This window comes from Musa acuminata, chromosome BXJ2-10 (assembly GCF_036884655.1).
Source record: "Musa acuminata AAA Group cultivar baxijiao chromosome BXJ2-10, Cavendish_Baxijiao_AAA, whole genome shotgun sequence".
Classification (NCBI taxonomy): domain Eukaryota; kingdom Viridiplantae; phylum Streptophyta; class Magnoliopsida; order Zingiberales; family Musaceae; genus Musa; species Musa acuminata.
In genome coordinates this window covers 25,653,616-25,680,659 of record NC_088347.1, presented here as the reverse complement: position 1 = coordinate 25,680,659, position 27,044 = coordinate 25,653,616, and the positions used below count along the sequence as shown (strand labels likewise).

General features: G+C 40.8%; 6 protein-coding genes and 1 non-coding gene across 13 annotated transcripts; 2 read left to right on the top strand and 5 right to left on the bottom strand.

Moving 5' to 3' along the window:
* Nucleotides 1-201: 201 nt before the first annotated feature.
* LOC135625839 (uncharacterized) lies at nucleotides 202-1,242 on the top strand. The gene has a single exon (XM_065130935.1). It carries the CDS (start codon nucleotides 441-443, stop codon nucleotides 1,128-1,130), a length of 690 nt encoding a protein of 229 aa, XP_064987007.1. The 5' UTR covers nucleotides 202-440; the 3' UTR covers nucleotides 1,131-1,242.
* Nucleotides 1,243-1,509: 267 nt separating this feature from the next.
* Nucleotides 1,510-2,552, bottom strand: LOC135625840 (uncharacterized). The gene has a single exon (XM_065130936.1). It carries the CDS (start codon nucleotides 2,287-2,289, stop codon nucleotides 1,714-1,716), a length of 576 nt encoding a protein of 191 aa, XP_064987008.1. The 5' UTR covers nucleotides 2,290-2,552; the 3' UTR covers nucleotides 1,510-1,713.
* Nucleotides 2,553-3,632: 1,080 nt separating this feature from the next.
* On the bottom strand, nucleotides 3,633-9,450 carry LOC135624693 (probable magnesium transporter NIPA8). 7 transcript variants are annotated; one of them, XM_065128569.1, is made up of 16 exons: nucleotides 9,226-9,450; nucleotides 8,988-9,041; nucleotides 8,648-8,896; nucleotides 8,297-8,551; nucleotides 7,008-7,286; nucleotides 6,727-6,814; nucleotides 6,586-6,647; nucleotides 5,925-6,010; nucleotides 5,765-5,838; nucleotides 5,586-5,688; nucleotides 5,313-5,438; nucleotides 4,882-5,188; nucleotides 4,630-4,720; nucleotides 4,488-4,551; nucleotides 4,153-4,255; nucleotides 3,633-4,056 (listed from the first exon to the last, which is right to left on the bottom strand). In XM_065128569.1, exons 5-16 carry the CDS (start codon nucleotides 7,098-7,100, stop codon nucleotides 3,844-3,846), a joined length of 1,410 nt encoding a protein of 469 aa, XP_064984641.1. In that variant the 5' UTR covers nucleotides 7,101-7,286; nucleotides 8,297-8,551; nucleotides 8,648-8,896; nucleotides 8,988-9,041; nucleotides 9,226-9,450; the 3' UTR covers nucleotides 3,633-3,843. The 7 variants fall into 7 exon arrangements, with proteins under 7 accessions (XP_064984641.1, XP_064984639.1, XP_064984640.1 ...); XM_065128567.1 differs by having other exon boundaries at nucleotides 8,648-8,826; XM_065128568.1 differs by lacking the exon at nucleotides 8,297-8,551 and having other exon boundaries at nucleotides 8,648-8,826.
* Nucleotides 9,451-10,558: 1,108 nt separating this feature from the next.
* On the bottom strand, nucleotides 10,559-13,508 carry LOC135624692 (uncharacterized). The gene is made up of 4 exons (XM_065128564.1): nucleotides 13,232-13,508; nucleotides 11,595-11,803; nucleotides 11,167-11,227; nucleotides 10,559-11,065 (listed from the first exon to the last, which is right to left on the bottom strand). The coding sequence occupies exons 1-4, from the start codon at nucleotides 13,232-13,234 to the stop codon at nucleotides 10,793-10,795; spliced, it is 546 nt and encodes a 181-aa protein (XP_064984636.1). The 5' UTR covers nucleotides 13,235-13,508; the 3' UTR covers nucleotides 10,559-10,792.
* A 607-nt stretch (nucleotides 13,509-14,115) lies between these two features.
* On the bottom strand, nucleotides 14,116-14,197 carry TRNAS-AGA (transfer RNA serine (anticodon AGA)). The gene has a single exon. It is a non-coding gene; the product is annotated as a tRNA-Ser (tRNA).
* A 1,379-nt stretch (nucleotides 14,198-15,576) lies between these two features.
* LOC135625713 (small ribosomal subunit protein eS27y-like) lies at nucleotides 15,577-18,329 on the bottom strand. Its single transcript, XM_065130802.1, has 4 exons — nucleotides 18,219-18,329; nucleotides 17,084-17,185; nucleotides 16,954-16,982; nucleotides 15,577-16,858 (listed from the first exon to the last, which is right to left on the bottom strand). Exons 1-4 carry the CDS (start codon nucleotides 18,327-18,329, stop codon nucleotides 16,732-16,734), a joined length of 369 nt encoding a protein of 122 aa, XP_064986874.1. The 3' UTR covers nucleotides 15,577-16,731.
* A 312-nt stretch (nucleotides 18,330-18,641) lies between these two features.
* On the top strand, nucleotides 18,642-20,416 carry LOC135624689 (chalcone synthase 2-like). The gene is made up of 2 exons (XM_065128560.1): nucleotides 18,642-18,869; nucleotides 19,210-20,416. Exons 1-2 carry the CDS (start codon nucleotides 18,692-18,694, stop codon nucleotides 20,205-20,207), a joined length of 1,176 nt encoding a protein of 391 aa, XP_064984632.1. The 5' UTR covers nucleotides 18,642-18,691; the 3' UTR covers nucleotides 20,208-20,416.
* Nucleotides 20,417-27,044: the final 6,628 nt, after the last annotated feature.

The window sequence follows — 27,044 nt, the reverse complement described above, 5'->3', positions numbered from 1 at the left end:
AGAGAGAGAGAGAGAGAGAGAGAGAGAGAGAGATGGCTCAATAGTTGGACAGAGATGCCAGTCTTCTGCTGCTGGACATAAAATAAAAGAGCTCTTCCCACATCTCACGCTTCTCCTCTCATCCCCAGCAGCCCAAACAAAAAAGAAAAACCAAAGATGCCAATGCCTCACAGACTATTCTGCCATCGCCAGAGTACAGCCTTCGCTTTTTGTTTGAACCCTACGCTGGTCATACTCGCATCCATTATATAAATCCTCCCCCCCACACATGCCTTCTCTCCTCTGATCTCATCCTTATCACCCTCTTTCGACTCCACCCATCACGCCTTTCTCTCACTCTCGAGTGCTTCTCTTACGCACCTTTTGTTCTCCGACTCCGTCGAGCATAGACGAGTCGTGCGTGCGGTGTACATATGAGGAGTGGGATCGTCGCAGCATAGATGGGACTCGAGTCTCTCGGTCTGCAGATGATTCCATGGTGCTTCCACGTGGTGGCCGGCAGTCGGACCAGCCCGTCCCCTGCGGCGCAGGCAACGGGGATCAGGCTCATCGGCTGCGACGGCCGGGTCAGGGTGTACCACCGGCCAGTTGCGGCGGCAGAGCTCATGAAGGAGCACCCCTGCCACCTCGTCTGCCGCTCCGACGCCTTCTTCATCGGTCAGAAGGTCCCACCGCTGGCCGCCGGCGACCAGCTCCAGCCTGGCCACTCCTACTTCCTCCTCCCCGCCCACTTCTTCCGCTCCGTCCTCTCCTTCGTCACCCTCGCCACCTCCCTCATCGGCCCCAACGCCGGCGTCGCGGCGAGGAAGACCGCCCTCCTCAGGCCGTTCGACATCCACAAGACGGCCTCGGGGACGCTTCAGATCAGGGTCTCCGACGAGTTCCTCAGAGAGAGAGTCCGGGAGGAAGAGATCTGCCGCGGTAGCAGCAAAGTTGTCTCCACGGAGGCGTTGGAGAAGGAGTACAGGACGTTGGTGAGGTGCAGGTCGAGGCGGTGGAGGCCGAAGCTGGAGACGATAACGGAGTCGGAGAGGCGGAGAGTAGTCGGGCCATTCGGTGGCTTCAGGAGGAGAAAGACGACGACGACGACGACGAAGAAGAAGAAGGAAGAGATCCAATTAGTTCGGTAGTAGAGCAGCAATCTCTTCTCTCTTGTACATTGTAAATTAAGATGAATGGTGTCCTAAGCCCGCCCTAACTATATATTATTAGGATCGAAAGAATCTTTATCCTCGAAAGAAAGCTCTTCCGTGCTGGTCGGTTGGATGTTTTCACCGTTGGATTTGATGTTCGAAGTTTCTCGCTTAGCCGTTCAACCTATCATCCAACTATGCTTCAGCCCAATGAATTCCTTAGCGGGCTTATGGGCCACAACTAAAGGCATTTAATCTATCACACATCATCAAATCAAACTGCAGAGACACATTTGGCAGTATGAGAGACACACTTGCTGATTTCTGGACTCCTGCATCAGTGCATTATTCTTCCAGCACAGTTTCATTTGTGGAATAGATGCCATATATATGTTATATTTTAATTATGTGGAAAAATGAGTGCCACCTGGCATATAATATTAGAGCTTATTAGGTCCGATGTAAGTGACCGAAGGATGATGCCACCCATATGGTAATGGCCGAGCATTATTTTCGACACTCGATAGGATGAGCAGAACCACGAGCCATTATGATTGATTGATACCTTTGTCTGTGGCTCCTACACGCTCCTCAGCAGCATCTCTTGATACCTTTTGAAGGATTCCAGCTTCTGCAACCTCATCTGCCTGTGAAACCTCTTGATGAATACGTCTGCTGCGTGGTCGATCTCGTCCTCCAGCCTGAACTCAGAACCATCCTCCTTGGAGTTCTTGACGAGATCAATGACGGATCCGGTGGTGTTCCCAAGCTCGTCATCATCTTCTTCTTCTTCTTCCAAGTCAAAGAGTGAGTGCCTCAGATCTGGATAGTCGTCGTCGTCATAACAGTACATCGGTTCCTTGTCGGTTGGGTTCGTCAGGGCTGCATTCTTCGCAGCATCGTAGAGCACGATCGCCTTGTCGTGATCATCGGCAGAATGGGCACCTCCTTCACCTTTCTCTTGGCCCATCAGCGCATGGATCTTGTGGTTGATTGCCTTCATGAGGAGCTTCTTGTTCTGAAGGAGCCTCAGGACCAGGAGCCTGGTCCTCAAGGCACTAGTTTTGCTCTTCACCGCCATCGACTTGGCCTTCACCATGGCCACAACCGCGGAGCACATCTGCTTCAAAAAGGAGGAAGAAGCCCGGAACTTCATCTTTGAGGTGGTAAAGAACTGAAGATAGTCGCGGATCAAAGAACAGTTGGGAAGTGCATGAAATGCTGATCAAGAGAGAGAGAGGGGGAAAGAGATCTGGAAGGAAATGAAGTGCTGAACGTTGTGTTTGTAAACGGATCAGAATAAGTGGAAGATGTGGGGAGGAAGAAGAGAGTAGTAGTAGCGTTTGGAATAAGAACCAAGAGAAGGAAACATCGGAGAGTGTCGCAAGTGACTGTTTTTGCATGGGCTTTGTCTCGAGGGATGACATGGGTTTTTATAGAGGATTGAGGCAACGTTTATGCACTTGACTGAGACTAAAGAAAGAAAACTTAATGGCTAAGTAGTGAAGTGAGCAACCAGGAAAGTGAAAGCTCAAAAAAGCAGGAAAAAAAGTGGAAGAAAGCAACCATGGCATGTGAAAGAAACCAAGGCGTGGAGGAGTCGTCGTCGTTTGCCGCAAAGGACAGTTGTAATAGTAGGTTCTTTTGAATTATTTGGTTGCTTTGGTGGTCATCCACAGACCGAAATATCTGCTGATCCATCTTTTTCTTTTGCAACGTTTCTTTGCGCTCTTTGAGTGCACTGATGATTGTAATGTCTCTGAGGTAGCCTTTATTGCTATTGCTTTTTCTCTATGCCTTTTATCTGATGATAAATATCTGCCTATATCGTCCATAATTTTCTTAAATCTCCGCATTATGTATGATAGTAAATATTAGTTTAAATTTTCTTACTGGATTCTTCATATTTCTCATGGAATATTAATCTTATGATATACAGTAATTTTGGCTACTTGTTGACATGCCATCTCTAACGATCAAGCACTTGGAGATAGAGATTAAGCAAAATCACATATAGCGCCTGCATAGTTACGTACATAGCAACCATGAAGTATATTAGTACAAACGAAGGTTCGCCATACCGTACCGTACCGGCGTTTCGACCCGGGCTCGGTACCGATACGGTACGATATACCGCTCGGTACACCCAGGTGTACCGAGCGATACACTCACGTGTATCGAGTACTGTACACTACTACAGTGCTACTGTATATTGCTACAGTGTTACTGTACACTGCTACAGTACTCGGTACGGTACGAGACGATCCACGTACCGCTGGCCTGTCGAACCGGTACGTACCGGGGCAGTACAGTCCGGTACGACAAATCCAAACAATACAGAATAAAAGAAGCACACGAGTAATTCTAACCGTAGTGGTATGGCGCTTAAAGAATAAATTTCGATGGTGCTCGAAGTCCATAAGTTACGTGCTCAACCTCATCTGACCAATCTATCGATTTGACTTTTTAGGCGTATAGTTCAGAGAAGAAAAGCCACAGTTCTGTTAAATTAGCATATGAATCCGATTGCCAAATTGGGCACAACACATTTTGAAACAGTATCCAACCACAGATCATTCTCGTTACACACTAGACAGTTAAAAGGGGGAAGATTAATATATCTATACATTCATGTTACAAGGAGATAATAAAAGAAACATTTGAAGGAACAACAAGATTCGCTTCCACCGGTCCCCCCACACCGGCAAAATTAAGGCAGCAAAGTCCTCGTGTCCCTCGTTTCTGGATCGTTATCATCTATTGAAGGTTTACCCCATTCTGTGTTTCTAAGAGGAATGAACTTTGCTCGATCATAATTAGTTCCTCTGAAACCTGTTGTTCTTGAAGACACCATAGGCATTACAAGTACCGAAGAAGCGCTAATTGACTCATCACCAAGACCGAGTGAGAGAGAACCAGCTGCCTGCAAGAGGAACATTAGAAAATGCTAACAAAATATCTTATATAGTTATAATACCGTCTCATTGTTTTCTCAAAAGAATTTACAAAGCCAAAGTACCTTTGCCTTCAACAGAATAAACTTCACTTTAGTAAGCACTGCTTGTGCAAGTGACCTCACATCACTTATTTCAGGATCTTCTAATGGTAGTAGCATGGAGCCCCTGCAGTTCCAATTATCAACATTATATATCAGCTAGAGTAGATTATATACATCACCATAATTGCTTAATAACTTCAAATGGAAATCATCTCAATATATGAAACGTGTGAATCGGCCGCAGAGAAAGCCAACATGTAATTTGAAGTAATGTACAAATTAATATTTAATATCATACAGTTAATGGAACATCAATTTTATGACAAGCAACAAGATAGAGAGGGGATGGCAAGTACCTGTTCATATCAGTTGGAAGGTCTTGAGCTGAAGAAGGCAAAGAAGAATCCTTTGTTTCACTTCCTAAAAGTTGTTGGCAAAATTACTTTAGTTAACACTAATGATGCATAAAAAGAAGAACCATTAACGATCTGTAGGTACCTTTAGAATCATCAGGTGCTAATAAAGAAATGCCAATAAATACAAATGTCATCCCCACTACAAACATAGTTATTCTTAATGTGTTAAATACCTGTTAAAGCACTTAAGTTAGCTTCATCTAATGAAAAAAAAAAAATATATATATATATATATATATATATATATATATATATATATATATATATATATATATATATATATATATATATATATATATATATACACACATAGATTTCTATGGATAAGGCTCACTTGATATTCTTGAAAATAAACAAATCCTGTAAAGATAGAGAAGAAGGTCCATGCAATCTGAAACATGGGAACAATGAGGATTGCATCGAAAAGAGACAACCCTTCATTCAGTCTTGCCATCTGGAATTTAAGAAAAGCTATATCAGACATCTCAGAGTAAGGAAGTCTCAAGGTACAGTTTACTTGGGGCTTTGTTGACATCATTACCCAAAATCCTGCCGTGCTAAAGAACAACAACAGCATACAATATGTAAACCAGCTATGGAACTGATAGTTGCTGCTCATGGTCAGTCTTAGCATATTAGACCTGGAAAGTGTACACATCAAATATATAAATAGAAGAAATCAAAAGTATGCATAGAGATCAATTAAAAAATATTGCAGCTTATCTTGCAGAAACAAGGAATGAAATTCTTAAGACGCCAACTTACAAGGATTTTGCAAATAACACTGAGCAAGAACCCACAGCACCAGAAACAGTGGCATAAGAAAATGGAAGCAAAGTCCGCCAATAGGAACTCTCTGGATCAGAAACTGAAAGATATGCTTCTCCTGTCCTGATTGTTATAGTAATTAGGATAACTATAATTTGTAGCACAGGGATTGGATGATAAGGATAAGACAAACAAGGAGGCTGGCTTCTAACACCCAAAAATAAGCTGGCTCGACGTGCTAACAATTTTAGAAACTATTAGTCTGCTCACCTGTAAAAGTACTGGTTGACACCAACTATCAATAACAAAGTCAAGCAATAGAGAAGAAAAACCATGCTGCTGTATTTTGCAATCAACTCCTCTGGTGTATATACTGCAAAGAAAAAAGAAGAAATATCATTTAGTTGATTATTAACTATTCCTTCCCTCTATTAGGTTGATGTTAATACCAGGTGACTGGTGGTTTCCAAAAGACACTAAGAAAATGTTGCCAAAAACAATAAAAGTTGTTGCTACCATGACCCTGCAAAACAAGTTGTCATATGAAATCATATTTCTGCATTAAGCATATGTCCGTTTTAAAACAATGTCAATTCTGAAATGACTTACTTGACTGACACTGTCTTACTGAGCACAAAGTAAGCAAATGCAATATTAGATATGAACTGAATTGATCCCAATGCTGCAAGAAGTGACTGCAATCGCAAAACACAAAATAGCCTAGTCAGGGAAAAAAATAATCGAACTGGTCATGATTATACAATCCTCAAAAATAAAAACCAAATTTTAAAAGCATTTCCCACCCTGTGAACCATCCTTAAATTTTGGACCGTAAATTACCCACAAATTTCTTAAAACGATGGTGATATGTAAAGCCTTAAGAACTTAAACTTCGATCTAATAGGTAGGTAGTCATTGACTAGCCAATCAAGAGCATCTTAATGCCCTGAATCATTGTGAACATAGCCAATACATTAAGAATCAAAGAATTCTTGAAGAGATAAATGGATTAATCAAAGAATACATTCAAATCCTGGGTGACACAAATTTCTACTTCCCATCACTATCATCGTGGACAAAATGCCAACAAAAAAATAGTGTACATCACATTTACAACAGTAACATACATGTTTGTGAATAATGCTCTTGCTGAACCCAGATTTGAGTAGTGAAAGCCCAAGAAAGGCACATTATATCAAGATTAACATTTTATACTAGATGATATATTTCATCAGTAACTCATGAACAAAACCAAAATATTTAACTTGACCTGTGCAGCATATGCAAAGGAAACAAAGTTGAGGCAGTTCCCGAAAACAAACAAAAGAATGCCTGCATTAGAAGGTGCACCATTAGATCAGCTAAAATATATATTTTTCAAAATAGAAGATATCACAATGTAAAGTATCACCAATTCTCCAGGTCTGGAAATGTATAATAGATTTCACATTAACTTTGATATTGGTTCCATCACAGCTAGGCATATAATGCTTCTCTCGCTGCAAACACAGAGACACACACCATGGGAAGAAAATTGGCATGTTAGTACATGAAGTAACAGTGTATGTAGTACAGTATTTATTCGCAACAAGCTATGACAGGAGAAAAAGACCGCAGATTTTCACACTGGAGCAAACAATAACAGGAAATGGTAAAGTTACAGGAAAGCATGAACATGTAACACAAAAATACCTGATCATGACCCAATTTTAGAAGGTTAGTCCCAAAGTTTATAGTAATACTCCCAATTATATTAATAAATGCTCCAATAATCCACTCCCCCATGGATCAATGATGATGAGGAGCTCTTCTATAGTGAGATAAATCAGTTCAAGACTTTTTTGAAGGTCGACTCTTGCACATCATTGTTTTAGTCATTGGCGTTCAGGTCTTCTCGATCTGTAGGCAAATCCCATAGTGCATATGCAGACTCTTTATACAGTAGAAATGATTGAATCAAGTTCTGCACTCCTGAAAATATCAAAGTTATCCACGAATGCAGTGCGTATAAGTTGATCACTAGAAGGGTCAAGGATAACGTCAGATTATTAGATTAGCCAGAGAATAATAACAAAGACATCCAATGATTGGAAAGAACAAATAATGTGAAAAGATAACAACATGTGATGGCAATATCAAGGTTCTTGCTTAAACATGCTATGCCACTCCACAACCTGCATAACATTTAATATTTATCTTAAGAAAATTTGCCAAATACATAATCCATAACAAATTTATGGACAGTATCGACTTGAACATTTCAGCTTATGATATCAACAATTCAGGTTGAAAGAAGTAACTAAGAAAAAGAACAAAAAGACTACAAAGTAAATTAGTTTATGATTTACTGGAATCTTATTTATCTTAGAAAAAGCCGCCATATCTTCCATACTTCAGTAACAACAAATGACATACAAAAGATATAGAATAAGTTCAACTTAGAAACATATGGCTAGGTTCAACAGCTTGTTCCCAAAGGCAATGTTGAAATGTTTCCTATAATATTTAAATGCCTTAATCCTGCTATCCAAAGACTCCTTTCTATTCATTAAAATCCCCAGGGAGTGATTAGCATTAAAGCCACATAACTCTTTAGCAATCATTCTCTTGTTTAGATAAATATGGCAATTTTTGAATGCTCAGCTTGCCACGTAGCAATTGCTCTCCAGCTTGTTAAAACAACTCTCTCCATAAAATATCAGAACTGTGAAAATTGATATTGAAAAGATAGAAATTAAGGGCATGGCTCAGATAATAACTTTGATTCAGATAAAGTGTTGTTTGCTCCATCTTATTGAAAATCCAGCAAAAATACTTCCAAGTAATGCCTTCATGCGGTATGTGGTCAAGAAAAGCTCCGAGAACTTCGCTGGTCAATCAAAAATGAAGTTTTCTAAGTGTTCCAAGAAGTCTATGTGGTTCCCGATGGTACAGTAGGTCTGCCTATATCTAAGACAAATGACCATACTTCAAAAACTCACCAATTCCATTCCATAGAAGAAAAAAAACCCACACCTGCCGTACATTGTTCTTCCATAACTAGCCTTTTAATGTATGACTGCTGTACATTATGAATCACGCCTTGTAAGCCAGTGACTTCGATAAAAATTCTGATATGCCTTGGTAGCAATATCTCCAATAAAAAAGGCAATAGGTGCATGATGCTACTGCCAATATGATATAGGGAGGGTTACGAGGAGGAACAATGCAGGCAGCCCATATACTATTGAATTCCCCTTCAGCAAACAATTGCAAGCTTTTGTTAAATGAAATTCTCTAAACTCTGAATAAGCGACATATTTTAGATGTTAATCCTCATGGTAGGTACACACCAACAGTTTCTTTTTCCAGCTTCCTCTTTGTCTTCTATACCATAATTCCCTTGAAAGAAGGCACAAAGTCCACGACATCTGTCTTGTCCAACTATCAAGCCTAAATTCACGCGATTGGATGACGGAGCTGCGATTAGCGATCATCCGATAGGACGGAGAGTAGAAAACCCATCGCAAATCTAATTGCCAGCATAAATAAGCTCCAAATTATAATGATAAGATACAGATAGTGTTGAGAAAATTCATGGGCTAAGAAGAAACAAAAACACATTATATTCCCAAAGAGATTCTTTAACAAAATAAAAGAAAAAGAGAAAGAAAAGGAAAATCGTTCAAGAACCTTATTTGCTGTCACGTAATCTTCCAGCTCAAGATACGATCACGAGCACCAGATCTGACAGACAAACAAACGCATGAATTGACGATAAATTAGGATCCTATCTACCTCATCCGCACCGAAGCGGAAATGCTTAGTAGCCAGATCCATAATCTAGAGTCAGCGATTGAAACAAGAATGTATAGATCACACCGGATCTTGAAGCATTGACCAAGGAAGAGTCATTTTCCGGGGGCTTTACCTCGCGGGAATGGTCGCGGAATCCCCCTCCGGCCGTAGCCGAGGCCCAAGAAGAACGAATCGATCGATTCGAGACGAACAGGAGAAGAAGATGAACCCTTGAAACTTTTCTTGCGACGGAGGAGGACGAGGAAAAGGCGAGAAGATCTGCAAAATTAGGGGCGCAGATCACCGATCGCTTTTCCCCCCGTAGTCGAACGTCACAAAAATAACAAAGAATAAGAAGTCATTCACCGAGGCTACTTTTTATATTGGCGAATTCGTGAGTTCCCCGAGCCCTTTCCCGCCTGGTGAGGATCTTCTGTTATGGCACAACGACAAGAACCAATATTTCCCAATCATGCAACTGAAGGGACCCACTGATGGAAAGAGATCGCACGCTGATTCTATTTTTCTGGTGGATAAAAATGCTGAACTCTGTCTCGGATATAACAACTGTTAAGCCATTGTTCGATTAGTACTTTTTTCGCTTTAGTATCATTACAACTTTTATTTATTTCGAAGAATGACAAATAAGGCGTTAGGATCCCAAAAAGACGAAAGCCACGACTGAACGCTTTCACAGCCGTGGCTGATGACCTCATCAGCATCGGTGTCTTTCTCTCGGGTGTTTTCTCGGGGGAGACTCCTGAGAGTGTCTTTAAGGCGTATCTCGTCGTCTTAATCTCTGAATGGTCTTCGTTCGGTCCCACCGGTCCACGTTGGTGGTACAAAGTTTCGCGTTCCTTTTTCTTCGGCACCCACAACTTTCTCGCCCATACACCCAGTGACACGTAAGGCCACAGAAGCGGTGGACCCCGCAAAGCATCTCTGCATGCGGGGAGGAACCAAGGTTTGGGGACGATTGTCGGGCGGAGTCGCTTACTTTAACACCTTCATACGCGTTACGGTCACCTAAACCGTACGATCGGCGTTCACCACCATCTCACGTGGCTCTTTAAGACGGGGGAAATCACACCTGGCCCCACCATCCTCAATCACCATTACGTTCGTTACAGCAAATTTAGATGGATTCCATTCGATGAAGAGTAATTGTTCATCCTAGTGACTGATACAATCCAATCTTATCTATCCTGTTCCTTTTTTTGTGACCTTGTTTTGCAATGGTACAAAGAATAGTGAGTGCATTGTAATCATGACAATGGAAATGACAGTATCAATGGTGACCATGACAGCCCTCTTCATATCTGCTACCATATGTGGCCACAAGTTGAAGGATGGCAAAGCTGCAAAAGCAGCATTAAGACCTTTATTGTTCTGCAGTCCCTATCATCAGATCATAAGTTTACCAGTTCAGGACACAACAACTAATCATTCATTAAGAATCACAGAAGTTTGTTCAGGAGAAGAATTATCGATTGACTTCGTAAGATTCACACTCGGATAATATAAGAAGGTTTACTTACAACTTTGGATCTGACACCAGCATCCAAGATACTACTTTTAACGTCGGAAATATACACAGAAACCTCAGGTATGTACAGGACCAAAACTCTCCTTGAGACTGATGATTAAGCAGGGTCAATACATTATCACAGACAGCGAGATCGGGTTGAGTTGTGAAGAGGTCAAGCAAGAGCAGGGACAGCACAGTGGGATTCTGAGTTGCCACAAGCAAAGCCTTCAATTCTTACTTCCGGGGAAGAACCACAGCTTGGAGACCCTTTTTCGACTCTCCCTGCCTGCTTCATGCTGAGGGAGACTCCAATTGGGGAAGGTAAGAACTGGCTATGTTTGCCAAACTCTGCATCTCGGACTACGGGATTGTTAGTGCGCGCAGGAGGTGATCCACACAAAAGGCCCACCTGGCTGCCGAAGTCTCCATCACCCTCAGGGCATTCCTAATAAGCAACAAACTTGTCACTAGGACCATAAAAGAGGATCAATGAAAAACAAACTTTCTCCCAAAATACGTATTCACATTGCAAATGTAAATCATTACCCTTCTTTGGAGAAGATCAAGAGTTTCAGAAGCATAATCCACTCTATGAATTTGCAGAATGCTGGAAAACAATGATAATTCGGAGTAAGTGATAAAGTGATGCCATAAAGAAAAATAATTGATGATTTTAAACATTTCCGCTGCAGAGATAATAACAGTGGTTAAAAAGGTTCATTATTGCATGAGAAAATGGGCACCAAACTATCCATCTTATGCTACCAAAATGCTGTTAAACTCCAGACGCAAAGCATATAATTGACTGACACAGAACTGGAAGCATATTGTCATCCAAAAAGAATTTGCTTGTTGGATGTCATTACCAAACTAACATGTCCTATGGGGCTATCAGTGAGGAACTTGGTTAACTTGCTACAGGTAAGAAAATGAAAGGAATTAATGTTTCTAAATAATTAGAAAAAAAAACATACCCTTTTGGATTGGGACCGACTCTATTGCAATATTCCATGAAATAAGGAACCCTAGTTACCCAACGAGGTTGAGGACAGATAACTTCAGATCTAGGAAATGGTTGGTCATTGATTTGCCAAAACCTCGACTTCTTTTCAGACATAGGATCTTGACATAATTGGTTTGTTGTATTAAGTCTCATTGGGCACTTTTCCATTTCGACAGTCTCCTGGATCATCAAAAGAAAACAAATTAAGAAGCAAGCAAAATGAGAGGGATCTAGAAAGTAGTTCTACAAGACTAGTCTAGGCATAGTTATATAGAACAATGTTAGAATAGAACCACCAATCACAAGCATTTGTAGTTCTGTGAAAAGTAAACAAATTTTGACTCATAATCAGGGGGACAACAGGTGATGAAGTGATTTAGCATTCTGAATGGTGAAGGCTGAAAAAATTGTCTGGTTAACTTAGCTTTCTGAAAAATCCAAAAGAAATGTAAGAAGGTCAATAGCACCAATGAACTAAAATGTAAAAGAATAAACAATTATATCCTATGATGTTAAATTTAAGAAAATATAGCAAATATTTAAGGACCACCGGATACTTTATGAAAATGAAGTTAAAAGCAGACCTATTAGAAAAACATAATTTTGACAAAACCAAAAACTAAGGCCGAATGTACTGGCACAAGTAAGAAAAGTAAAGGTTATTGGTGCAGCAGCAATGTATCATCTATCTTAAAGATTCTAACATTGTAATTTTGAAGCAAGAAACTGTCAGAATGACAGTAGGCAACTACAAGCCTTCATCACGCAAGCAGTGACTATTTTATAGGTTAAAATGACTAAACAATAGCACACCAGTGCGGTACAAAGCTCCGCAATAGTAAAGAAAATAATGAAACTTCTGAAGCTAAACATAATCTTTAAAAGGCATGCAATCACAGCAAGCAAAACTGCCTTCATCTCGGAAGATTGGCATGTACATCTATCATGGGTTCATGAAACAGATGCATAAGTATGATAATTTTCAGGCATCACTGCGACAGTAGCAGCATATGCAACATACATCAGAATAACTAGAACCAAAGTCTTGATTTCACATATACATTTACTTGAAATCCCCTTAGCTGAGTCCAGAACTGATTCTTTCCGACCGGTTTTGCAGTTCAGTTCAGGACACTCTTCACTTTTGTTTAGGAAGTGGAGGGACGGCAGAAACCTTACTTTTTACAAGAACTGGAAGTAGCTCCAAAAATGAGCAGAAAGCATTCGACGCGACGATCTTTTGCGAATCCAAATTTGTGCTACAGCATGAAATAAAATAGTTCGGTCAAAATATTAAAACCCAAAGGGTATTCTCTCTTCCGTAGTGTGAGAGAAAAGGAACAATTAGGTTGGCTTAGAGCCATAAGAAGGCAGAGGAACCAGCAATGTCGGATTAGCAAGCCGAAGGTCGAAACTTTCGGCGATCAAACTCGCCAATCCCCATGTCTAGATCTCAATTCGACCCCGCAGGTTCCCAATTACAAACTATATCAGAAACAACATCATGGTCCAACCCATACCTCACAACAGGGAAGACAGAAGTATTTTTGCAGCTAAAAACACACAAATCCAAGGTAAAAGCTCATTCACCAGACTCTGTATCCATACCATCTGGAAACGGGCGGATCCGACGCGACAGCTCTAGACCACCTCCGAGCCGCCAGATCTAGCTCGTCATCACGGCCTACGAGATCCCCCTCATGATCGAAGCCACGGATAAAACGCAGCAGGCCAAGATCCCACCATTATATGCTGCTGCGGAAGAAGGGAAGCAAGAGAACCAAGGCGCGAGAGAGATCTTTACAACTCGCGTCCACCCTCCTCCCCTTCTCTTCTTCCCGCACGGCCTTTTAACGCGGAGCGGGGAGGATGGTGGTGAAGCGAAGCCGAGGCCCCGCGGTTAGGTTAAAATCCCAAGCCTAATCCGGAGGTTACGCCACGTTATTAATCTCATTAAGACTCCATTAATTTTGTTCCTTTCTCCAATTAATACACTTTAAGAAGTAGCAAATAAAATCGAGAACAAAATATGATTTAAAAATATATTTTTTTGTTATAAAGATGTGCTATTTTTTATTTTTTAAAAATAATCTTAATTTTTAAGAGGGCAATTTATTTAAATTCAGGTAAATTAAAATTAATTTATTTTATAAAAGAATATTACGCGGAAATTGTCGTTCGCAGACGGTGTTGTTCGTCGACAGTGATGGCGTGCGAAACGATCGGTAATTGGGAACTCTGTGGCGACACGTGTCGAGCGGATGGTGGCCCTGAGGAGTCAGCGCTTGGTCAGCATACTAAGAGGGCGAGGTTAAGCTTATCAGCTGCTACCGCACTCGTGACGTACGGTGTCGACATGTGGATCATACGAAACCCTCGACCGCTGATTTCATGGAGATGATGTGGCGTCAAAACTAGAATTAGTAATTGCACTATTCAGTAAAAATAATAAAAGTATTTTGGAATTCTCATAACAAAGGAAGAGAAAAATACGTGGTCGGCAGGATTCGAACCTGCGCGGGCAGAGCCCACATGATTTCTAGTCATGCCCGATAACCACTCCGGCACGACCACTTGGTTGTGGAATTGGGAAACTAATAAAATGATATGAAAGATAAAATGTCCTGCTTATAATACATGCACAGTACAGAAATTGCTGCTCGGAAACTAATCAGACATGTCTACATAATGCTGAACGATTAGAAGTCTGTAAGTTGTTAGCTTCTGCTGTATCAAGTTTGGATAAGATGCTTCACCAACCTTCGTACATGGTGGGTAATAACACATATATAGTTGCATGTCTTTATTGGTTTAGGCTCATAAGCAATTTCCTACCTTATCCAATCATACACCCACACCACCTTGTTTCTGATATCTAATTAATCGTCACTCGTCTTGCTTTCTAAAAGCATCCCACCTCGCGTTGTCCTCCAAAACCTGCACTTTGTGACTCGAATGATCTTTAGCTTTTGGTTATGGGAGCCATGTGTGCTGCTTCGATGGTCTCCATCGCAGCTCCCCGTGCTAAGTAAACAAAACTTGACCATGTTTTCAGCGTCGCATCGTCATCCATTATCCAAGATCAAGTGGGTGACGAGATCCACGAATCCACGGCTGTAAAGTAGTTGATATCCATCGTTTTATGATGCGAAGAAGTATAAGGAGTGTGTGGAGGATGTAGAATTCATGACGAAGAAGAGAGAGAGAGAAGGAATGGGAACTTGAGCTCGACTGGTTCCTGTTTTGACTTCGTCCTCTCTAAAGATGCGGAGGAAGAGGAAGAAACTGATCCATAAGGAGCTTGTCATCCTCTAGCTCCCCAGAGAAAGAGGAGGAAGACATGAACTGAAGCTACAGAGGCAAGTCATATAGGCAAAAGGGAGGCTAAGCCTCTCTCTCTCTCTCTCTCTCTGTCTCTCTCTGCTGTTGATGTTATGGTGCTATAGGATTTCAGTAAAGACGGTCCCTGAGACTTGTAAAGAGCTCTGTTCTTGTTGGGACATGGTGATGCGGTAGAAGCATCAAACATGTTACAAAGTCTCATTCTATTGTATCAATAATGCAACTTTGTTTGTACTTCGTGCTTGAGATATGGTACTACTATGTTCCTATTGTATCAATAATTAATGTGCTCGATGTGTTTGTTGGTTGTTCTCTTCCTTTCCTCTGTTCCTTTCTAATCTTCCAAACTACAGATTTATTTGGATGAAGTAAAATTTTGACGGATACTGAGACTTCAGATAGATTGTGATATCATTTATGTGAGGTGTTGCACTAGGAAGAGGGCTATGTAGAAGAAGACTAGTATGTGCTCTGTAAATAGGTTTTGGATATGTTCTATATGCAGTAGAAATCAATCTCTTCTTATGGATCATATCTTTGTTTTTGTTGATAAAACTGCAATTTTTAGCTGCACACCAAAGCAAGTCAATGCTCTATGGAATTCGAGCAAATTCTAGGCAATAATATTGGATTTATGTCAAGGAGGGTTGATGTGCTTTAAATATTTAAGAAGCACAAACAATTACTGATTGCCAATAAGCACATGCGCTGGCATCGCTCTCTACAATATAATAATATCATGAAGAACAAGTAAATAAAAGAAACTCTTTCCACAAATAATGTGTTAGTGCAGGAATAAAAAAATTAATATTCGATTAGGAAAAAATAAGTAAAAATATAAGATACATTAAATAGGGAGCTAGAAATCAAATATGAGGACACATGATCGTTAATTACTGATTGTCCTTAGTGTATTCCCTCATCGTTAATTCTCCACATACATGCACGTAGAAGAATCAACACAAATGTAATCCCAATCAGTTTCCTCAAGGGGTACCAGCAAGAGACCGAGTGAATCAACCAACTCCTTAATTAATTTATCTCACACTTTTAATCAATTTCGTTCTAATCAAATGCTAATTTTTTTTTATCACTACTAACACAATGTACTCAGCTCAGTGTAGCAAAATTCATAATGCTAAACAAGTATGACAGTAGAAGAAAAAGAGGTAAAAGTGTTAGCATAAAATTTGTAGTTATACTATCTATAATGCGGAAAAACTTTTATGTCAAGATTGAAATTAAATAAATTGAATCTAACAATATTACGATGCATACATTTTCTTGTTGTTCAGAAAAATAAACCTTATCTACTCTTCCTACCTTTTTACAGGACCACCAAAATCACCCAAGAATGAACTCCCCAACAAAATCACCCAAGAATTACAAACTATTACCCTATGTATATACCAATATGTGCACGTATAAAGAAGTCCTACAAGTATTAACATAGAATATTCAGGTTCAACTAATTATTCTTGTGAAAAGCATATTGTTTTACCATATACATCATCAACTGAGACTTTATGGTTATTGTTATCTCATCCGTGATATAATTTGTTCTGCATACTCTATTAGTAAAGGGCAGGTTCAAATTACATTACGAATTCTACACGAACTGCCAACTCTAGTAAAAAGCATCATTTGTGTTACGTCTTCTCGTTACTGACAACTAAAACAGCACCGAATTAAAACTCACGTATAAATTTGATTCCAAGCTTCTTAAAGATTTACCAGGAGAAAGGATGAAAAGCGCAGAGAGAGGCTCAATCGCCTTTTCGTCGGAAAGAGCAGCCCTCGGTGAGCCTTGCACGCACGCCAGTCGGCTGGCACAGAACGGTCTGGCAGTTTCCGCAAACCACAACAGTCTGCGAGTGGCTAAACACCGTAGTCCTGCGGCATCCAATCAATGATAGCTTCAAGAACCATAAAAAATTACGAACAACACGAGATCATCATTAAATGCAGTGATCAACAGCAGAACTTACACGCTGAAGCATCCTTGACATTTCACATCCTCCTACAACATAGACCAGAAGAAAGAAACATCAATCACAACCGAAAATTACGCGGGAGTGAGGAAAACTAAAGAACTTGATGAAACGAATCGGGGATCACCATGAAGAAGGAGCTGGGAGATTGAACGAGACGCTTGAGTTTGTGCCTCCTCTTCTCAAGCTCCGCTGGGGGATTGAGTAGATCAATATCATTCGGTAGAACCTAATCATCCACAACACCACCGGAAAAAGAAAATAAACAGTAACAATAACCAGACTCAGCATGTTCGAAAGGGACATATCGAGATCGGCGAGCGTACCAGCTCGTCTAAGCCTCCGGCGGCGATGGAAATCGGTTATCGCGGGGTTAAGAGCGGCAACGCAAGATGGATCCCCAAATTGAATGGAATTTATATGGAACATGTTTGTATTTCAGCCGTAGGATCGGGCTACGAGCGATCACACGCGTTAATCGGACTTCATCAAGAGTATGGAAAACATGTGGGCTCTTCCCCGGATCACAGCACAGGTTGACACGTGCTGTGCACGGCCTGTGACGCGCTTCGGGGCCGGCGCACTCCAGCCTGTGTCGGCTCGTTGTGAAGCTTACTTATGTTAAAAGCATCTCTTTTTCTCTAAAGCAAAATTAATCTTAATTTTGTAATGTCTTCTAAAGTTCTATGAAAAATACGTGTAATTTTAAAAATATATGTTTTATGTTTAAATCATGATAATTGTATCATGTTGGAATTTCTAATTAACATTTTTTCTCATTTCAAAAAATTCAATGATATGCAATGTTCAACAAAAAAACAATACTTTTCGCGAGTACACAAACAGTTAAAATGGTTCCGACCAAATCTCTTGAAATAAAAAAAAAAATCTCATAGTACACAAAGGTGGAAGAACAGTAAATCAAATTATAATATTATTTATGAACGAATGCGACACCAATTGTGATGAAATAAAAGATAGGTAGCAAAATTAGCGACGGCGGACCAGTTGTTATAGTTAATTAGGTAGCTTCCCTTTTTCATTAATGGGTGGCTAAAGTTCTGGCTCCTGTCGGGTCTCCCACATTCTTCATCAAAAGCACCTGGCAACCACCTGACACTTCCAACGTCATGAATTATCTGGCCTTGGGCAGTCATGGGTGATTTGGCGTCCAAGGCGGATTAACCAAGTATGCGTCGTCCAAGTCATTTGACTAAGTGGATGCGGAGGATTTATTTCAGGGCCCACTTAGCAGATTTTACGTATGAACGACGGACGCGACGCACACCGGTGGAAGGGAGGCGAAGTGCCTTCCCCTTGCGCGGTGTCACTGCTTCTCGAGTCTCGATCCGACCCTTCACGGCGAAGTGCATCTTCCAAGATCAGAGAAAGAGGGGCTCTTCCTCTACCCGTTGACGAGGGGCTCGATCGCCTTCTGGTCTGCGACAACCAGAAGGCCACGAGGTGTGCGCGCGGCAGATGAGAGATGAATAAATGCATGGAGTCGGAGTTTACAGGTTAAGTTTTCAGCTGACGGAAAGAGGAGGTGGTCACCCGCATGGTGGTCACTGTGCCTAGCCTCCCACCAATCATTCTCTGCTTCTCGTCGCTTCCCATCTGCTCGTCCGTTCAACCCAACCAGCCACCGCTATATATCTCCCGCCTCCTCATCTCCAGACCGAACCATCAACTCTTCGATCGACCTAGTACTTGGTCCTGCTCCCACTTCTAGCTCATGGCCAAGTTGGCGGAGATCAGGCAATCGCAGAGGGCAGAGGGTTCGGCGATGGTGCTTGCCATCGGCACCGCCACCCCTGTCAACGTCATGTACCAGGCCGACTACCCGGACTACTATTTTCGCATCACCAAGAGCGAGCACCTCACTAAACTCAAGGAAAAGTTCAAGAGAATGTGTACGTGCCGTTTCTTTAATCTAAAGTGTCATTCATTTCTTAGGTTCCCTCTTCCCTAACAAATAAATTCGACCTGCGCCTTTATATGTGTTACCAGAGAGACGAAAAAGAAAAGGCATCCTCTGACTGGTTTAGTTGTTCCTGCGATAATTACAACTGTTCAATAAATAAAAGAATAAAACATGAACATGATACGTGAATTCGCATGACATAGTTAATAAAAGAGACGAAGTTGTTCTTGTGTAATCGTGGTCTTTGCACTGCATGCTGGTTCAAGGGACAAGTGTGTGATCCAAAGACGAAGTCCTAGTTTTGATCCCTGTACTGCATGCTTGTTCAGGTGACACGTCGATGATCCGCAAACGTTACCTGCACCTCAACGAGGAGATCCTGAAGGAGAACCCTAACATCTGCGCGTACATGGCGCCGTCGCTGGACGCTCGGCAGGACATCGTGGTGGTGGAGGTGCCGAAGCTAGGCAACGAGGCGGCGGTCAAGGCCATCAAGGAGTGGGGGCAGCCCAAGTCCAAGATCACCCATCTCGTCTTCTGCACCACCAGCGGCGTCGACATGCCTGGCGCCGACTACCAGCTTACCAAACTCCTTGGCCTCCGACCCTCCGTCAACCGGTTCATGATGTACCAGCAGGGCTGCTTCGGGGGCGGCACGGCGCTCCGCATGGCCAAGGACCTGGCCGAGAATAACCGCGGCGCCTGGGTGCTCGTGGTTTGCTCCGAGATCAACGCTCTCAGCTTCCACGGGCCCTCGGAGTCCCACCTCGACAACCTTGTCGGGCAGGCCCTGTTCGGCGACGGCGCCGCCGCCATAATCGTCGGCGCCGACCCCGACCCCGCAACGGAGCAGCCGATTTTCCAGCTCGTCTCCGCCAGCCAGACCATCCTCCCCGACTCCGAGGGCGCCGTCGACGGCCACCTGCGGGAGGTCGGCCTCATCTTCCATCTGCTCAAGGAGGTGCCGGCCCTCATCTCCAAGAACATCGAGCGGAGCCTGGTGGAGGCATTCAAGCCGCTGGGGATCAGCGACTGGAACTCCATATTCTGGATTGCGCACCCCGGAGGGCCCGCGATCCTCGACCAGGTGGAGGCCAAGCTCGGCTTGGAGAAGGAGAAGATGAAGGCAACGCGGGAGGTGCTGAAAGAGTACGGGAACATGGCGAGCGGCAGCGTGCTGTTCATCCTGGACGAGATGAGGAAACGGTCGGCCGAGGACGGAAAGGCGACCACCGGCGAGGGGCTGGAGTGGGGCGTCCTCTTCGGGTTCGGTCCCGGGCTCACGGTGGAGACTGTGGTCTTGCACAGCATCCCCATCGCTGCCTAGTGACGCAAGCTTTTCCTACTGTCACGTGAATCTCCCTGTAACTGGTTGTGTGGCTACTGCCATTGATATCCGTCGTTGTGGATTTATTTGGCTATGAAGTTGTCTGTAACTACGACATCAAACCCTACTATTTATCGTGCTGAAGGCGTGGGAGAAAACGTCATGTAGTGTTATGTTCCATGGTGCTTAATAAACTCTCTTTCGTCAAACACGTTAATGTCGTACTTCCTCAGTGTGCATGTCTATGTGGGTCCCATAGGTCAGGCCTACAAGGGAGCCACGAAGGACGAGGAAGTCTGTGGGTTAGGGAACCTCCGTAAGTGTTTTTGAACCAAATATATATACTCAGTTTAATTTTGACGTAAAGTTTGTGGTTAATTATATATTAGTTACATTTAAAGTTAAGGTTTCTTTAATTAAAAATTGAAATATATAACTTCGTTTCTCTTCACGTTCAGTGGTTAAGGTGAGATGACTTTAAGTTTCGTTGATTTATTACGTGATCATTATATTGAAAAAGATGGAAGTCACACTATTTTCTTCACTCAAGAATAGATCTCTATGTCAAGTGTTTTGTCCGTGACTTTAGGGGGTATTCATGTTTGGCACATGACTGCTTTGACCGAAATCTTTGTGGATAATTCCTACTACAATTTGACAAAGGAACTTTAGGACACCCCGGAGGAAATACACATGGTGCAGTAGCTAATAGGATGGCTTTAGAAATGTGTGTATAAGCTCGTAACGAGGGACGTGATGTTGCTCTATTATTTGTTATTGGATCCATAGGATTGGAGAATTATGGATCCTTAGGATTGGTGGACTTTTCTATATCTCCTGATTTCAAGTCATAGATCAAGATCAAGCCCGAAAGGCTCTATTATCCATCCTATATATTGTTTTTTTCATTCCATGTTAAAATAAAATTTTAATTATTTGATTATATGAGAATAAATTCTTTATTTTTTATTTATAGAAATAAACAACTATCACTATTTTTTATAAAAAAAAATTCTATCAATATATATTGAAGTGATACCTTGACTTCCCACAAGAAAGAATCATTTCTTTCGATACTTACTCATTATTAATTAATAATCCTAAAGATTAGGATTAGATTCGTATGCTTAATTATGTAGAAAGACTCTATGGGAAAATGATGGTTCGATTCAATGTTGTCTAACTAGAAGTTAATAACATATTCTAAATGAGACAAGAAAAAGATTCTTAGTTAGAATCATAATGGTAATTATAGTTTCACTAATATTGAAATCAAAGATATTTGGAGTTTGATCTTTGGTGATACCATTATGACAGTTACTTTATATATTTTAATATTGAAAATTAGATTTTTGAGGTTGACAATGATAGTTCTTTGATAGTGAACTAGAAAAAAATACTTTCTAGTTATTTGAGTAGGGGGTCTAACAAAAAGAATCACTACTATTATCATTATATTATATGTATGATACTCAATTTAGTTGGAATAATCATATTAATAGTTGCATTGATAGTTATATTCGTTTTGAAGTCAGCATTAATAGTTCTATTTCGGGTGGTGCCAACAATTACTTACTTTTATAACTTTATTTATACTAAAAATAAAAAAAGTAGTGAGAGTGGTAGGTTTAGTAAAAGAACTAAATTTTTTTTTAATGATTTTCACGAAGAAGTAGAATCTGATTTCCGTAGAATCCAATAACTAAGATATAAATAAAAATATAGACATTTATGGGTTCAATGCAAAAAATTGTTATGAATTAAATTATAAAAAAAAATTAGCCAAAAATGAATATTTGTGAACAGTGTGGATATCATTTGAAAATGAACAGTTCAAATACAATTGAACTTTCGATTGATCCCACAACTTAGATCCTTTGGATAAAGATATGATATCTATAGACCCATTCATTTTCATTCAAAAGAGGAATCTTAGTGAGATGATATCGATTTTTAATCAAAGGAGGACAGCTAATGCTATTCAAACTAGCATATGTCAAGTAAATGATATTCCCATAGCAATTGGTGTTATGGATTTTCAATTTATGGGAGGTAGTACGGGATTTGCAGTAGGCGAGGAAATTACTCATTTGATGAGTATGCTACTAATCGATCTCTACCTATCATTATTGTGTGTGCTTAAGGAGGAGCACACATGCAAGAAGAAAGTTTGAGCTTGATGCAAATGGCTAAAATATCTTCTGTTTCATTTAATTGTTAATCAGATAAAAAGTTATTATATGTATCAATTCTTACATCTATAACCGGTGAACAATCAATTTTGATATGTTTGGGGATATCATTATTGATGAACGTACCGTCTATATTACATTTGTGGATAAAAAGAGTAATTGAACAAACATTAAAAAAGATAATACATGAAGGTTCAAAGTATTTATTTCAAAAAAGATTTTTTTTACCCAATAGTACCACATAATCTTGAATTTTGAAAAATATAAAGTATAACACTAGATTCAATTATTTTATTTGTAGCAAACAAGTATTTAATTCATCGTAATAAGGTGTTTTCTTTGGTGACATAAGTTCTCCTTATAATAAGAGTCAAAGGTTTCGGATAATTTTTATTTTATATTTTATTATTCTTTATTTATATTATTTTTTATAATTTATATTATTTATAATTATGATAAAAATATAATATATATAATATAATATATAATTTTTTTAGAATATTTTAGAATATAGAATATATAGTTTCTATCTAATCATATAGAATTATAGTTGATATTACTTATTACTTATGAATAAATAATATTTTTATATTTTTATAATATATTTATAATATAATAATGGCTTGATATTACTTATAGTAGATTTATCATAAGTAATAGATATATCATAAGAAAATATCTTTCTAATAGATAGAAATGTTAAAACGGATAGAAATATTAAATTGAGGCACAAATTAAGATCATAACTTAACCTCTATTTTTATGCTTTTAGTGGGCTTAGTATTTGCAACAATTGTAATGATTTTTTTTATTTCTTCGTGTAAAAAAAAAATAAGATTGTCTAGACCCAGTGTGACTTACTCTTATCAATTTATTTCAACATTGGATGATAATATAGATATTTATCTCGTATAATATGGTTTGATACGTGGCTTTTCCAAACACACATATATGTCGATATAGTTGATTCAAAATAGATTAGTGAATATTTTAAATATAAAATTACTGTATCTAACTAATTACTCCTAATGTTTCATAATAGTGCTAGTTGATGAAAGTTACTTTCGGATCAAGAAAGTTAAAGTCCAAATTTATTTTAGTTATTCGCTTTAATTTTATTGACGAAAAATACTATTCATACTATCATAAAAATAATATTAAAAATAAAAAAATAATTTATATGATTAAATAATATTAAAAATTAATAGACGATGGAAGGATTGATTCATGGATGTGGTGGACGTGCGTTCATTACTTCCTCCCTATCATCACTTTGGCATGGACTAGGCTGACTTGATCTGTTTTGGCCGGGGAGGATGTGCTCTGTTTTGACATAGTCCAAACTAGCCAAAGTGATGATTAGAAGTAACGAAGCTAGTTTTGGCATGGGAGTGATGACCAGATGATTTACCCAGTGGAATGAGCTCCCTCAACCCTCCTTGCTTCGTCCACTAGCCACCGGCTCGGTAGAATCAGAAAGGTCACTGTGACTCATATTGCAACTTTCTCTATGTGCCTCGCGGGGTCTCTTTCGTAGTGTCACGGACTTAGCTGATTTTGCCTAAGTCGTGTGACACCATTGCGTATCCGTCCGTAAATGTCAGCCTCCTATGATCTCTTAGGATCCACAAAAGAGAGAACGGGATAGAGAAAACGCCTCACTCGGGATCCACAAACAAACATCTCCAAAAAAACACTTCATAGACAATGCAAATTACAAACAGATTTTAGAACAGTTGCACAACAAAAGGTAAAATGGTCCATTACAAACCAAAAATCTCTCGCACATGTCCACATGACACAACCTTTATTTACAAGCCTAAAGCGACCACCAACCTAACTAAAATGAGTCTATTAAGCCTTTGACCGTCCCTCTACATGTTGTGCAAAGCATGAACATACCAAAAGACACGGACATACATAAGCATTACATCAAACATCTTGTTTAGAAGTTTGTCCGTAACATTCTCCCCCACTTATTCCTTCGACGTCCTCGTCGAAACCTTTGTCGACACTGCAACTCCTCGCTTTTGCTCGGTTTTCAATCTTCTGCTCCAACTGCAATGCGCCTCTTGGCTCCCAATTGCTCTCCGCTACTGTTTTTGAGTAGTCAAACATTTGATCCGTCATGCTGCTTCAACTCGCCAATGACTCTGACTCTACTGTGGGGTTGGCTAAGTTGTGTTGATCCCTGTTGGTTCATACAGATCCTCCAGATGAAGGAAAAGACTATCCTTACTGTGCTAGTCTCTCAAATGCCTCATACTGCTTGAACTGGGTGGATGCTTGTTAGAGCTTTAACGAGCATCATCTCGCAAACTTCTGAAGTTTTGGGTCCTTCCTCCATAAAATTTGCTCATTGACTCTTCTTTCACTTAGTTGTCACATCCAAGTAGATTCGTATCACTTCCGCTTTCAATTGGCATTTCGTTGGGAAATGAAACGGACAATCTACTTCTCAGTAACACTGATCACCATTGATGAAGATTTAACAACTATTGTCTTCCATTATCTTTGAAGGGTCTTTGAACATATGCAGAGCTCCTCTGCTGGATAGATAAGAGAATTGGGGTACTCGGTTTCACCCATTCTCTTACGAGTTGAGAAGGCAAAGGCTTCTTGACTTCGCCCGCCTCCTCAATGTTGTACTCCATGCATCGAGCTGGTTACTGGCCTTCGCCTGCTCTTTGCTCACACTTCTGAAGCACTTGAAGTGTTTGCACTCATTGCGTTAAGTAAGTTACTGTGATTCACCTTCTCAATGTCATCGAACTTCTGGAATGCAGGAAGTTTTCACCCCAACTTGGAGTAATTCTCTCATAGGTTTGGTCGCCTCTAGGATTGTACCGTCTTCTCCATCAACCCTACCGCCTACTCCACTGAGTAGCAAAGGTACATCACCGCGTACTGCCTATTTCGTTCCTTGGTCATGCACTCTTGCTTGACCCGAAGTCCTTCACTTTCGGCTATCTTGATGAGAAGCTCGTTGACACCGGTTTTACGAAGTTCCTTGGCCTATGCCCTTCAACCTTATCTCGGTACTTGGAGTTTGCATCTACATGCTCCATCTCCTTGGCCCCTTTCATGACCAAGCGCTCTCCCTCCATGAGAGCAAGAGATCAATGACTTTCACGGAAGTCCCGCCTCTGCGGTACCATGACGCTGCCATGCCCATGGCACTACTATTCGTCGTCTCGCATCTGCATCCATTTTCTTCATAATCAGTAGATATGCCTCTATGGTACTCCTCTGAGTCCACCTCCATTCTAACTGATGCTTGATTTTGGGTAGCTAAGTCCCTCTGGACTCATCGTCGCTTCCTCGCCCCTTTTGACCTCCTGCTTCAACACCTCTGTGTTCTCCAAGCAGCTCCCTTTGGTCGATGGAAAGACAGACTGCAACTCCCATGCATGGCCTCTGCCATCACATTATAGGGTTTGCACCGATTCTATTCTCCTTAGCTTCCTTAGTAGCAACGTTCGCTTACTCGACCTTGTCCTCTGACTTGTCGGGCTCCCTTAAGCGAATATGAGCTCTGGAGCAGTCCAACTCTCCAGCTGCTTTGATCATACCGCTGCATGATCAAGTCCCTCCTATGGGACTCATTGGTACTTGCATTCGAACTTTTCCCTTGGTGGAACACAACCCCCATATGCTGATGACCAAGGCTTTCATCCGATGCAAAATTCGATGCACGCACGGAAGACCCGCCTCTGCAGTGCCATGGCCTTCACTCCTTGAATACATAGCCCTTCTTGTCGTCGTGTTGTTCACCGAAGTGGAGCTTCTAGTAGCTCCCGATCATACCTCCGTTTGATCTAGTCTCTCACGGGGCTAGATTGTGTGTATCGCATTGCCACGAACTGTTCCACCATGATCCGCTGCACCATGTCGCCTCCTGGTGACATCTCCATTGCATTCTGATTCTTATAAGATGAACTCGAATTGTGGTCCCTCCATATGTGGCCTCTGCCAATACATCGCAAGGTCTCTTCCACCTTCGATTTTGTTCGCTCCTTTGGTAATCAACCTTCATCCACCCACTCTTAGGTCACACCTAGATGAAGCACCGCTCTAGGAAGTGTTTACCCTTTGTTGTGCAATTGTTCAGAGCTTGTAAAGTCTGTTTGTAATTTGCATTGTCTATGAAGTATTTTTCGGAGATGTTTGCTTGTGGATTCCGAGTGAGGCGTTTTCTTTACCCCGTTCTCTCTTTTGTGGGTCCTAAAGGACCATGGGAGGCTTCGAGGAGGCTGAACTTTGCGGACGGACACGCAAAGGTATCGCATGACTTAGGTAAAACCAGCTAAGTCCATGACAATGGAGGTTCCGCTTCAGGTAGGAAAGGATAGCTTCTTCAAATGCTTAATGAAGAAGCTACTGCGGATCAATGTCAAATTTGTAGTTAGTGATTGGAACCGTAGGTTTTGGATACAACAATGTGGACGGCAGATATTTTTAGGTTGGTTTGCAAATATGCGACCTTTTAGTCCATCGGTTCATATAGCAGATCGGTCATGTCAGAAACAGCAGTCAAAATTCCTTCACCTTTTTTTTCTCTAATTTGTCTAAATCGATTATTTATTCTATTAAAAGATGTGGATATATCCATGAAATTTGAGAAATTATTATAAATATTTTAGAG